The following is a 14,530-nucleotide window of genomic DNA, read 5'->3' as shown; positions in this document are numbered from 1 at the left end:
AAGGGAGTTGGGAGAGTTTATAAAGAAAAATTCATTGAATTTTAATTTTAATATATATAATAATAATAATAATAATAATTAGGGTGCTTCGCAGTAATTGCAAGAAAAATATGCGAAGGGTACTTTTACGTTTTTATCCTTTTCAAAATTATTTACGTAACCTTTTAATATGATAGATAATTTTACGCTCGATCTTTTGTGAGGCGGCGCGAAATTATAGTTTTGGATATTCGTAGACAAAAAGAAAAACAACGGTTGACTATCATCGTGTAAGATCTAATCAGTCATGAAAAAGAAATGAAACCTGCTGTGCATTAATCAATCAAAAGGATGTACACAAAACATGCATACCGAAATTCGGATATGAAGGGCGAGGTTCGAACGAGGGAAGGCTTAGATGGATGCCCATAAATAAATATATATGATTAACCCCAAATTTCTTTTTCCAATTTTTCCGAAAATTATCATTATTATATCTTTTTTAAATTTGAAATATAAATATCGTGAATAGTTTTCTTTATATGTTGTTGTAATGAAAAACAGAAAAAAAAAACATTTTTAAAAAGCTCACTGACGTATATATATCCCCCAAAAAATATTATTTCCGTGTGACATGATCAAACACATCTCTATCGCCGTGAGAGTAGTCAACAGGCACCAATTTGATGCGACACCTTGAACTTTGTAGTGTTTCTTTCATAATAACGTAATATTGAGGAGCATAGTTGCAATTTACCAAAGCATACGTATATACTTAAGCATAAAGAAAGGTCTAATGTGATGTGTAAAGCAAGTCGTTGAAGAACAAAGGAAAATTAGTTAATCATATCCTTCTTGCCAGTCCATCCTACCTCGATTTACTTGGTAGTTTAGTTTAATTATTTAAGAGGGAAGTAATGCTCTAAATTTGGGCAAAACATAACTTTGATTTTTCAAATCTACCCTTAAGTTTGTGTAACTAAAAAAGCTTGGTAGTATCTACCTAAAAAAAAAAGTTTGGTAGCGATAAAAGTTGCACTAAAATTATACTTTTTCTTTTTAAATTTATGGAGTTCTCGAATTATATCGTTCGCTTCTTATGGATATTATACTTGCTGGTTATAACTTTTTCTAGTATATTCCATTTAGGTTTATATAAGGAAATTTTCTCTAAATAAATATGCTCACTAAAATCGTAAATATATTCTCCAAATTGCAAATCACATATTTTGCATAGAGAAGCTAAAACCAGCATATGAGTATGATTTTAAAGAAGTTTTTTTTTAACAGTTTTCTTGTTTGATATATGTATATATAATACAAATGGATCAACAATAATACAAATTATAAAAAAAATAAAAAAAATATTAATTGGAGGAAATAATTTTGGGGCATAGCATGGGGGATTTGTAAGCACAACCAATAGCAATTCAGATAAAAGAGCGTGAGTGACTTTATTTAGGTTCCTTAAAGGCCAAGGGATTCCTTTGTACAGAAAGCTCCTATTCCTATACTCAAATCTTTGTTTTATTTCCCAACAAGATACCATAAAATCAGACTATATCTTTTTTTTTTCTTTTAATCCTTTTAAAATGTCTTGAAAATATATATATATATATATATTATATGTGAAAACAAAACTTTCTCTTTTCGATATTACCCTTATTGCATATGTTTGAACTTATAATAGCCATTGGATGAATGAGAAAAGTAACTACCCACTACGGCCCTATTTCTCTTTTTCCACCGTCTCATATCCCATTTTCTGTCCACACTCATCCCTTTCTCTTCAAATTTTTTTCTGTTTATTTAATTATTTGTTTTACTATTTTATTAATTGATTTATTTAATTATATTGTATAAAGATCACTTAGGAAGGTAGTATACATATATCATTTTATAGTAATTGAATTCAGCTTAATATAAATCCATAATTAAATTTACATAATTCATGTATTAAATTGATAAATTAATAAAAATATTATTTATTAGAAATTTTGCACTTAGTACAGATACACATCTAGTGTGTGTGTGTATATATATATATATATATATATATATATAACAGAGAAAAGTGACGTACATGAAAGATAACCTTTTTGATTAAGAGCAATACAATGGATAATTAGAGAATCGATCTCCATGTTGATAGTTGAATACAACACATTCTAGAATTTTCCCTAAAGAAAAAAAAAGGATAAGTCGACTTTCCCTTTTAATCGGTATACAACAGTTATTATTCATCAAATAAAATATAAAAAGTGTGTCTGGATCAATCCATGCATGCAACAAGAAAATCATAACATTACATTTCGCTACTTTACCCCGCGCATTGCGCGGTAAATTTTTATATTGAATATTTAATATATATGTTATATAAATTGATAGTAAGTATAAAATTATATAATGAAAATCATATATTATATTAAGTAATCATAATAAATACTACAAATTATGAGAGACCTAAATATCATGATGGCAACACAAATATGTTGGCACATGTGGCTGGAGAACTTGTCTCGTGGATTTGCTGCGAATTTATTGCGTGGTGGCTATGATTAGTCTAGAAACCTGAATACTCCTTATTATAGGAAATATATTATAAATTTATAATTCAGATTGGTGCAACAAAAAATGGAGGATTTAGACCGTAGGAAAAGTTGTCATGTATAGAGATGAAGCAAAAAGAAGAATTTTCATTTCGTATTTATAGGGCATTTGGTACATTGAACTTGAAAAAACATCACTTATATCGAAGAGTTATTTCAAAATAATCAGAAATCTTTTAATTTTTCGAAAAACAATTATATATATTCTTACATAAAAATAATATGGATAAATAATCAAAATACGTCGAATATGACACAAATATATAGTAAGATTCATTGAACTGAAATTAAAAAGTCAATTCAACATGGAGCTGAAGGTTATCGAATGAATTGATTTGAGAAAGTAATGACATTTTACTAGAAGTTATGGATTTTCAAACGGAGTTGTCACAGTTTGTTCTTCGACTTTTATATATTATATACAGATGTATACTTGAGAATATAAGATGCATTCAAGACCTCACCTTGAATCTCGATCCGACATAAATATTCTTAAATTATATTTTCCTAACGATATAGATTAACTATTATATTATAAGTCGTAAATTATTAAAAGATGAACATGATTAATTAAGCATGCGCTTCTTTGATATGGTCATCGGTAGTTTATTTTCTTGTCAGAAAATTACTTGTAAATTGATTGAAAATCAAATTGAATTTTCTCCGATATTTTACTGCATTGTGCAAGAAATAAACTGTAATTGGTTGTATGGTTCAAGGACTGCTACATTTTCAGGGAAAACTATAAGGAAAAAGGAAAGTTTTATTTGTTCCTCTGAATTATTGCAGCATTCAATTAATCTATTTTATTATCTATTAAAAAAATCTTGAGACTTCGAGGATGTCCATCCGCGTTAATGCCTATTCAATCTTTCCAATTTTTTTACGGTGAATCATCAAATTACCATTCGCAAAGATGAAAGTGGCACTTTTTAAGATTACCGATAATCTTATTGATGCCTATTCAATCTCACTTTTTTTTTACCCGGTATCCAGAAGTCTAATAGACTCTGACTAATCCAATTTAAGGCAAGTCGGCCCAGTATGGGTAAAGCTCTCCCAATCGAAAATTTTAAACCCTAAACCTTGCTTAAGGAGAACAAGGAGAACGAGGAGAATGGGCACCAAGCCGCTTGAATCAACCCTTATTGGTATTCAATTTCACAGTTTCATTGACATTAATACGTTAGGTGCTCGATTCAATCTCAACAACAGTTTTAGTTGTTTTATGTTCTATTTTCGATTAACTTTTTACTCACTGTATTTTCCAAAACCCTATACAAAACGTCTCATTTATAATTTATAGTGTTTATTAATTACTCGGTCATATCTATATATATATATATATATATATATAGTTTTGAATATATATTGGTTATCTTTCTATCTATAATACTTATTTATATGTCATATATATTAAATATTTACATTCGGTCATGCAAAAATTGACAAAAACTTTTACTAGTTATCTTAAAAAGGGAATTAAGATCTCCAAAACTTCATGTCCAAGGTAGCGGCCGGAGAAGAAGTTCCTGACAACTGACCCCAAAAATGTTTTACTTTCTCTTCTAAATAAGGAGGAGGAGTACGCGGAAACCCCTGTGATGGCCATTAATCCCAACAAGAGTTCTTTGAGATGTTGGTCCACCCATCCATCATTCATATCATACCGAAGATGCATGGGTATACTTATCTGCAGGGGAGGTTGGCCGGGTCCGTCGTATCGATCTTTTCTTGTGGTGTTGCTTCACAATGAAAGGGGCCTCTTGGTCGTTTCCTTGTTCTCTTACTTAAAAGGAGAGGAACTAAGACAGTGTTGGTGGTTCCGTTGTCCAGGGCTCACCTCCTTGCCACTGCCAAGATAGGGATTGCATTTTGGAATCTCTGGCTCCTTAGGAATGTTCATAGGACAGTCATTAGCGTCAACGATCCTAGACTAATATGTATCTTTTGGGTTTTTTTTTTTTTTTTTCATCATTCGACAAAGATGATCCAATGTTCATTTTACATGCGTTGTCAGCAAGAGGCTATCTTTGCTTAATTCAAACCCTTCACTTCACGGAACCTACTAACGGTATGTTAAACATTGTCTGACAATAATTGCTTCGGGTGTATGCGCTTCATGGTAACTCAGGGAGGAAAAAAGAAAAAAAGGGTATAGTTTGTGGTTCAATATTTTCCAGGGAACCAAAGCATTAAACCAAGTATCGATTAGCTTTGTCGTTACTGAACTTAATTCACGTCATGGAGCAATGTTTTATATGTATATCATCCAAGGTTGTGAAGATAACTTGTAGGATTTTAAGATAGTGTGATCTTACAATCTCGATTCCAGCCACTTATGTCGATATCAACCAAAATATCTAAAAGGTAAGATGGGTTTAGGATATATAGTAGGATTATAGGATACTAGATAGTTAAGATCTAACAAATCCTAGTCCATGTGTCTTTGGTTAATTTTAAAAGTAATTTTGGGTCAAGCAAACCCCATTTTCTGGCCAAGATTTTGGCTCATTCGATGACATATGACGAAGATGATGACGAAGATCTTCACGACGATTAAAATGACATATGATATGTTTTTTATTTTTGTTTTTATTTGTTATTTATATTATGATATCGTGGTTTATAATTTGGGAACTTGTGAACTATGATTTGTGCTATTCTCTGACTTTTTTTTGTAATTTCTGAAACTCGAAATCGTATAAATAGGGACCTAGTACAATGAAAAAGAAAAGTATTGAATCTGAAATCTCTTAATTATCGGGCGATGACATACACCACTGCGGTACACTTTCTTTTGATAATAAGGATTGATTTTTGAATGGCGACTAAAAATTGTAAATGGCAATACATTTCCATTATAAGTAAGACTTTAAATCCTCAATCCGATCTTGCGATCTTCGATCCCACGACCCCATTACGATTCTAGGTAGGGTCACGATCTTGAAACCTTGATATCATCACGTAACCAATTATTATTGGTTCGGTTTTTTCCACATAAAGTGGCCATGGTTCGGACTTGAACCCCCGAATCGAATCAAACCATTTTTGTGGTTCAACTCGGTCGCAAACCGATCCAAACCATGCCAAACCCTACTAGCTACCTCCATCAGAGTTGTGGTTGCCGGAATAGGGCACAGCATCCCCACCCCTGTCCAAAGTTCTCCATGAAGGTCGCAGTATTCAAAAACTTGATTCAAGGATAGGGGCAGTTCTATCTTTTCCAATAATATAATATCCTAATTCGGGACCAGCCCACCCTTTGAGCCGAATTTGGGGCTCAAAACAATAATCCCGTCCAGTCCTCCTAAATATCCCATTACAGTAGTAACCAAAGACCGGATAAGGATTTGAGAAATCCTGCCCGCGCTTATATTCGGTCTACCAGACGTGACCAACAGTCATCTGGATTCTGTAGGTCCAGTATTTATACCGTAGGAGCCCACCATAACCAATCATTGTGATGGACCAGACTGAAATATATAGAACCTTATCTTACGAACAAGAAGAAAGACAACATGAACACGCTAGAGCACTCGGCAGCAATGTCTTCCGAGAAAATTTTTATTACATTCAATGTGGTTTCGAATAATCCAAGAGCCTTTAAACAGAGAATTTCATACTTCCTATTGCTTATGTAGACTACGTATACGCGAGAGAAATCCTTCTTCACAATCACCCCAAGACTATCAAATACACCCGACGCGAAACACCGCTCAATCCGATTGGAAAGAAAGAAATAGAACATAAATGAACAAATGTGCAATTACCTAGATCGACCTCTTGAACCGAAACTGATCTCCTCTTATTCGCACCAGCAGGTGATTTCGAATTCTTCTTTTTACAGGCTGTGGTTGTAGATTTCTGGTGCCGAAGCTAGAATGTCATGCCCACAGAGTGGAGAAAGTCTAGGTTCCCAAGAATCTTCAGCTACTTAATACAATCTGGTTCAATTAATTTTGCTCGGTTTGCTTTGCAGAAACCTGAGTTTCTACTGTTCTCGCTTCATGCTTCCTCTTACTCCGTGAGCTCCGCTTCGATCTGGAGCTTCGGGTTTTTGGCGGACGCTTCACTGCCACCATCTGCTCTTGGACGCTGATTGATTTATCAATAGATGGGAGCTCTGGGGGAGCATCCGGCCATGGGGTCCGCTTCGATGGAACAGTGATCTCCAATGGAGGATCAATCACCCAGCTGCACATATAGGAACAGCAGCGAATGGTTAGTGAAACAGCCTAATCGTGTCATCTAGGATATCAAACAGGAGAAAATTATGCTAAGAACAGATACAGAAGAAATAACAAAGATAGAATTCTGGCTCATCAGTTTTATTTTCAACAATAGATAAGCTCACAATTGCATAGCACATAAGGAACTTGTCAAATAATCAAAGACTATAGGTGGCAGGTCACTTAATGTAAAAACCACCTTATCTAACTCTTTGAATAACCTACAAACCCACTTTCCGAGCTCTTTTCTTGTCAAGGGACTCCTAGAAAAACAAAAGAAAATATTTTTGATGCCAAATCGGTATCTGCTACATTGTGAATCTTAGATAGACTGGAGAAAAAAATATCACTTCTACATCAAATTCCCTTCTAGACTCGCAAGTCCTACCAAGCAGTATCATCTTCATAACATTTAGACCACCTGGATTATCTTTGACTGTCCATATCAGTCCACATTAAAGGATCAGCTTTAAAAGGTTTGGGTCAAAACCTAGAGAGAACTTACTTAGTGTACTTCTCAGCACGACTTTCTACGCATCTCTAATCACAATTGCTTTGCGTCCAGCTTTTACTAATAATTAAAATTTTGAGTAAATAGCTTTGAATTGGGGAAAAAAAAAATGATCATATGCACTTTGTTTATTCGCTAACACTCTGGAAAAGAAAAGACGATTTGATCGAGAAAAGCAGATATCCGGATAAATATGAGATCTTAAGATATTCATCTATTTAAGCCAAGCAGCAATTAAAAACATTGTGAAAGACTGATGCCTTAGCAGGGCTAGTATTTTAGGAGGCCACCATTGTAACTTCCAAAGCTAGGAGGGACTTACTCATCATTTGACAAAACTAGAAAGTCTATGATCGCGATTTTTCTAAAGAAAAACCAATGACAAAGCCGTGTGACTTATCAATCAATTAGAGGGCCTTTCAGATAATAAGCCAGGTAAAAAATTAGTGGTCACTCTGAGCAAAGAGATCGAATGACTAATGCATATGATTTAATCACTCCAGAACAAAAAGTAGTTATCTCACATTCTATCTACAGGCTAAGAGAAGACAAATTTCTGTCATTACAAGTTATGCTAAATGTGATGGTTCGGCTACTAAAATGAATTTGTATTAGAGAATCAGAGCAAGAAGCGAGCGTTTTCCTAAAATGATCTGCTTAGTCAACATAGAGTATACTAACTTTGACCAAATTCCGAAGGATAGTGCGATTTTTGATAACACAAGGTTCTCCGATAATTTTACTAATACGTAGATAGGTGTCTCTATAACTCTCCATAAATAAGATATGCAAATCATACGTTTCTTTTATTTGTTCCAAACTCCCTCATTTTCCTTCATTAACTTCCAACTCTAAAACAACAGTCTTCTCCTCACTCCTTTGTACTTATAGTTGATCCATTCTCTTCCCTTCCATTTCCTTTCCAACATTATCAAACTATAGAACAGGACCGATGAATTCAACATGTTCTACTCTTTCAAAGCAGATATTCCAAAAAACTTACGGCAATTTAAAGCCCTATTTTTCGGAGACCTATTGAATGAAATGGAAGTTAGATACACGCAGGGAATTGATCGAAGAACAACTGCAACTATGTGGACTTGCTCTTTGCAAGCATCACGGGCAGCCATATGAAAGTTATGAAAGCTATTTCTCAAAAAGCAAATTGAAATGGAGCTTGTCAATTTGATCAACAGCGATAAGAATCATAATGAACTTCCTTCGGCAAGGGCATCAGAAGAAGTAAGGTTTGCAATAATGATACTCACCCCGGGGGGAATTTGCTATCAGAACGAGCTTCAACACGAAGCCACCAAAGCATAACTTGGCGGCCGCATCTTCCAAGAGGCTCCACAACTGAGGTATCCTTCATCAATACAAGGGGGCTCTCCATATCATCGACCCCATCAACCAAGGCCAGGTCCTTCATCCACTCAGGTTTTTCATCGTAATCCTTCCAGAGAAGCCTTGAGTTTACCACAAACCCAGCCCATTCAAACTTCCTCGGTAACACCGTACCCCAGTCGTCTATATAATTGGCGCTCTTCTCCACATAAGGCAGCGAATTGAATGTGTGCCACCCAACCAACTTATTGGAGGAGTTGCACGCTGGACCTTGAACTGGGATGGGAGGATTATCTGCCTCTTTCTCAGCCGCAGACACGGATGATTCGTCCGCATTGTTTGAATGAGCTAAAATGCCAACAGAGAGGGCCCCAACCCATTTCACATTCTGGATCTCATCGAAGAGCTCCATGCTATGCATATTGCTATCATCCGCGAACATCACAATCCCATCGAGCTTCTCCTCTCTCACAATCCTGCACCATTGCACATACATTGAGTTACATTCAAATACTATGAACAACGCCATTCATTACGTCAATGCAAGGAAAAATTCGAGTACACGTTACAATAACGGAAAACTTTGATTACAACATTTAGCTCCACTCCCACAGTAGCAGAGTTCCAGCCACCTCGCACCTGTCTCAATAGGGAAGATTTTTTCTCCCTTTCCGATTTTTGCGCAGCAGAAGAGCTAAGAATTTTAACTCCTCCCCAAGATAATTATCCATTTTTTGTTCTATCATATGATTTCTAGAGCAAGAACGGCCATTCCTAACCGAACTCGACTTCATCATGACAATTCCTCTCCGGCTTAAAGGGAAAAAAACGGAAGCTCAACATAAATTCAGTTAATGAAAAATTAGTTGTATGGACGATAATCAATTAAACTCACTTGAGAGCATGGAGCCGCATCTTAGCCTCCAGTCGGTGGCGATCCGCCCACGAGCTCGGCATCCTCTCCTTGTAGCCGACATGGATGGTCCTTAGACCGGACTTTGCGATGAGAGAAGCTGTCTCATTGCTCGTTCCACCGGCCTCCACCACGATCCACACCAAATCGTATGGAACCAGCATGAGCGAGTGCATCACGCCGGTCAGGTGAAGCGTCTGGAACGTCCGCACGTAGGTCGGGGTCACCGCTATCAGCGTCCTGGGGTTCTTCACCCCGAACTGAGCTCTCTGCTCCCTCTGCACCCTCTCTATGATCCGGTGCGCCTTCATGACCTCGACAGGGTTCGGGTGTGGCCACGGCCGGATCCGGATCCCATGCCGTCCGACCACCACCCGAGGGGTCGTCTTATTCACGGGGAGCGCCTGATTCGCGACGGGAGTGGATAGGTGAGACACTGAAACGTCGGAGACCTCCGTGGCCGGCCGAAACGGCGCTGTGTAGAGGTTGGTAGCGGAGGTGGAGAAGAGCAGGAAGAACACAAGCCGAGAGAAGCGGAACCCAAGGACGAGGCTGATGAGGCAGCAGAGGCCGTGGAGCGCCAGCCAGAACACCGCTGCCGGGGACTTCATCCCGCCATCCGCGGAGGCATCCACGGCCGGCCCGCGGAAGCTGTTGCTCCGGCGGTTCAAGTAGCTCTGGTGTAATGCTGAGAGCTTCATGTTCCCAGCTCACCCTCTCTCTCTGTCTCTCTCTCTCTCTCTCTCTCTCTCTCTCTCTCTCTCTTTCTCTGTGACTGGAGCTGGGACAGCTGATGGAGGGACTTGAATTGGAAGGTATATGATGTTGATTTCGCCCCCAGCTGCCGACCGGCCCGTGTTGTTGGTGCGGGGTGGAAGTTGTGTATTCAAATCATTGCTTTGTTTTCAAGAATCGACCTCTCTCTCTCTCTCTCAACTCGCCAATGGCGATTGTCGGATTTTGCTTCCTTCAATTCTACTATCAGGCAGCAGAACAGGGGGGAGAGAGAGAGAGAGAGAGACAGAGAGGAGACTCGGTTGGACTTGGGCCCAAAATCTAGGGGCCCGGCACAAGCCTGTTGTCCGAACAGCCGAAATAATCAGCTACGTCCGTTACGGCATAATCTCATCCCTGGGAAGCATAGGACACCGTCAGATGGTTTCAGTTGGCCCGAGATGGATTCATCCAACGGCGGAAAGTGACAGTATACGGGAATTTGTGTGTGAGCGGGGCACCCGCTAGAAGGAGCGGTGGTCGTTGGGGAGTGGCTGTTGGAGGGGCATTTTGGGGATATGAAGGACACGTGGCTGGCGAATGGAACTGGAGCACGGGGGGCTGTGTCGGAAGAACGGGCATTTGACTTAGTAACTATTTAAGCGAAGATTTGGAAATTAATATGTCATCGGACACCTAATGGGCACCTAATTGAGAGAGAGAGAGAGATAGAGAAGGAGTAGCCAATGGGGTTTCAGGGTTAGGTCAATGGTCAGTCATTGAGGTAGGAGGTCTATTGAAACGAGCTTCACGAGCAACTTAATTTTAATGCCTCCACTCCATTCACACCCGTCGGTTTAATTAATGTAATATTTGCCGTTGATGATGCCATTAGATGCCCCAAAAACAATCAAGGGCATTTGTAATTCGGAACTGCATTGAGAACTGAGGGACGAGGAGGGTCATTTCGTTATTCATTATGTTATACTGATAGAAAGCGTGGTAAACGAGATTGTGATCTTTCTATACCATTGGGTCCAGTAAAAATTAAGGGATGTCAATATCCAATGTAATATTTGTAACAACACACACCGGCCAATTAATAGCAGAGGATTCAAGTGGTGATGTAATCCAATAGTGGAGGATTTAGGGTTCGAGTCGCGTCGCATCCCCGGTAATGCGAAATGCCCGAGGATGAAGATTGCTTTCATATAATATACAGACTCGAGCTCAACCCTATCCATCACGGGCCGATCCGAGCCCGGTCATCAGTACGAAACTGGAACATGTGTCTGGAAATGGTTTCTGGGCCAAGACAAATGTGAAGGGGAAGCAATTGCAGTTGTATTATTAATAGCAGCCCGTTTAATTTATGGGCTTTGCTCGTTTGCTTCTATGTATAGATCCTATGTAGAGGAAAAGTACATCCAAAAGCATCGCACTGTGCCCAACCAAATGCTTTTTTGCTTTTAATTAGCGCGATCAAGATCACTTGGACTTAAGCTTAATCCAATCCCTCTCGGGTCGATCCAACCCGATCATCTATGTTGGCTCATATTCGATCCCTCGGAATTGTATCCGCTTTCAAAGAGTATTCTCAAAAAGAGAAGCAGAATTAGCTGACTCTTTTGCCATTCAAAGCAATCTACACTTGATTTACTGGATGATATTTTTAATTATTTTAAATGAGAAATGCATTGTATTACCTAACTCGTCAAGGAACGTATACAGATGAAGATGATGGCACGAAACTTAATTATTTTTATTTATTATGTGATGGTGGTGGAAAGGTACTTGAGCATTGGGCAATTTCCTTGGTCTTGATTGGCTTGTTCCTCATTCCAATTCCAACATTTTTAAAAAGTATTACTTGCATAGTTAGCTGCTGACAATTTGCAAATTGCTTTCATTAATCCCACCACAATAATCAATAAACAAGTTATAAAGCGGATGATGAAACATATCGTGTGTTAAGATATGATTGAAGGATGGCAATCTCCGAGAAAAAACAAAATCTGGTGGAGATATAGTGGGCCAAATAATCTGGAAACCGGTGGATAATTCGATCCGATGTCACTCAGCCTACTATCATGTTCGATTTGTTGTCTATTTGGGATGCACTAACTATTTTTAATCCCTTAGATTAAGGACTTACAAGTTAATTAAGCATTAGACCCAGCCAAAAAGAGAGAGAAAATTAAGCATAGGACCTCGATTTCTAGTTCTTCCTTCAATCTCGACTTTCCGGGGGCAATATGCACTCGCAAGTCGCAAATATGGAATAGATTCTGCAACAGGACAAGACCACGTCATGACCATTCATGAGATGAACAGTAAAATATCTCGTTTCTAATACAATGAACCTACCATGACTTCATAGCTTTTCTTTTTAATAGGTAAAAGAGATCGGGGCGACCGGTTTAGCAACCTCTACAGGGCGTAGCGAAATCCTATGGGGCGTAAATATATGATCAGCTCCGACGCAAAATGTCAAATTTGAATCATAACTACATCAAAACTCGAGGGATTGCGTTCGTCACCACGACCCAATAAGGTATCAGATGAACACCTCTCATCTCCAAGTGTAAAGTCAGAGTATTAGCGATTCAATAATAAATAGGGAGACTTTACCCCCTTATTTGCTCTCGAGTCTCTTTAGAGGCTTATAGCATGTAGGAAAAATGAGAGAAATGGAGGGAATTGAAAGTTGCATGGGATTTGTAAAAACTCCCATACAAAATCCCCTCCCGTCCCTTCCTTTTATTCCGTTTCACTCCATCCAAATGGAGGGTTAGTGTTTAGATCACTAACACACTACCAACGAGTTACACCTCATTGGTTCTTCATCTCTAGCTTCCAATACCTACTAGCTTTCAATCACGTCCGTTGCACAGATTTGTTTACATATAATAATTATTCACAATTTATAAAGATGAATTTATTTGTTATGAACAAAAAAAAAATTTAATAGTTAATTTCTAATTTTGGATAATAATTATTAATACTTTAGACTTTAGATTGATTTTAAATGATTTAGTGTCGATTTTACAACTAATTCTCTTATTTAATTGTATATCAGGTGGAATCCAGTTTCTCAACGTTTTAAATTTATGTTTCCTAATTATTTTTTGCCACATTCTCATTTAAAACACTAAATTTAAATATTTTTGATAATTTTTAATTAAAAATGATTTTTAGTAACTTACATTTTAATTTTTATGGTGCAAAGATGTGACTCCTTGATTTATGATAAAAATTTATCATCTCTTCCTCTCTTTTTTTTATTGAAAGAAAAAATCCATAAATATCTTATCGTGATATTAAAAGTCACTTACATTTTCAATATAATAATTGAGCGTCACAAATTTTTAAATATAAAATAAAAAAATCGAAAATATTTAGGGAGCTAAGAATTAATCTAAAAATCGAAAAAATTTAGAGGGAGAGTTGAGAGACCTCAAATAAAACACTTATGGCTCTGTGCTTGACCTTTTTATACATGAAAAAGATAAATCAATCAATAGGCAATTTAATTGCCTTCTCTGTCCGCGGCTACGACTTTTATGTCAATCCATAAATTGAGGGACTAGGGGTGACAAGTCAACATAGTAGGCAGCCCAATAGATTGCCGCCACGTCACCTCCTAAGTTTTTCTATGTCCCCGCATTTTCCGTCTTTGACTTTTGCTCCCTCCAAGTCCATCTATCCATCCAACTCATTTGACACGTGCGAAATTTGTCCTTTGTTTTTCCTCCTCAGCGTGCGAAATTTGTTTGCTAATGCATGTAAAAATAAAACGATCTGGAATCACGGACTCTGGTGGCAGGATAATCTACCTACCGTGCGTGCGGGTCCACCTTAAAATACTGTAGGCTTGGTCCGGGTCATCCGAATCAACGGTGATTAAACAATCAAGAGCGGCCGATCTTTGACATGGGGTCGGCCTGATCCTGCTGCCCTGTCGGGAGGAGAGTGCAGTCTTAGCTTGTTTGCAAGTACCTTTCTTAATTCAGAATCTCAATAATCTCGAGTAATTCATATGCAAATCAAATTAATTCGTTAAAGAATAAAATTGATTCAATGATGAAATTTTTTATTCACATAACTTCAACTCATAATCTTATGAATGAGGAGAATATACGTCGAATCACATAAACTAACTTATGTTATTAAAATATTTTCTTTTTCTAAAAATTATCTTTGAATTCGATTATTTTATATTTTCCCA

At 37.5% G+C, this 14,530-nt stretch overlaps 1 protein-coding gene across 1 annotated transcript; it reads right to left on the bottom strand.

The window, feature by feature from the left end:
- Positions 1-6,116: 6,116 nt before the first annotated feature.
- On the bottom strand, positions 6,117-10,608 carry LOC116208204 (probable beta-1,4-xylosyltransferase IRX14). Its single transcript, XM_031541522.1, has 3 exons — positions 9,571-10,608; positions 8,600-9,151; positions 6,117-6,785 (listed from the first exon to the last, which is right to left on the bottom strand). The coding sequence occupies exons 1-3, from the start codon at positions 10,287-10,289 to the stop codon at positions 6,545-6,547; spliced, it is 1,512 nt and encodes a 503-aa protein (XP_031397382.1). The 5' UTR covers positions 10,290-10,608; the 3' UTR covers positions 6,117-6,544.
- Between the last annotated feature and the right edge of the window lie 3,922 nt (positions 10,609-14,530).

Source organism: Punica granatum, chromosome 5 (assembly GCF_007655135.1).
Source record: "Punica granatum isolate Tunisia-2019 chromosome 5, ASM765513v2, whole genome shotgun sequence".
In the NCBI taxonomy this organism is placed as follows: domain Eukaryota; kingdom Viridiplantae; phylum Streptophyta; class Magnoliopsida; order Myrtales; family Lythraceae; genus Punica; species Punica granatum.
Note: the sequence above shows the minus strand (reverse complement) of the source record. Positions and strands in the feature narration are given on the sequence as shown.

Excerpts from the sequence above, each read along its gene's own strand:
- LOC116208204 (XM_031541522.1), bottom strand. The coding sequence starts at position 10,289 with ATGAAGCTCTCAGCATTACACCAGAGCTACTTGAACCGCCGGAGCAAC. Across the intron at positions 9,152-9,570 it reads ATGCGGCTCCATGCTCTCAA|GATTGTGAGAGAGGAGAAGC; the intron begins GTGAGTTTAATT and ends GCAATGGTGCAG. Across the intron at positions 6,786-8,599 it reads GATAGCAAATTCCCCCCGGG|CTGGGTGATTGATCCTCCAT; the intron begins GTGAGTATCATT and ends CTATATGTGCAG.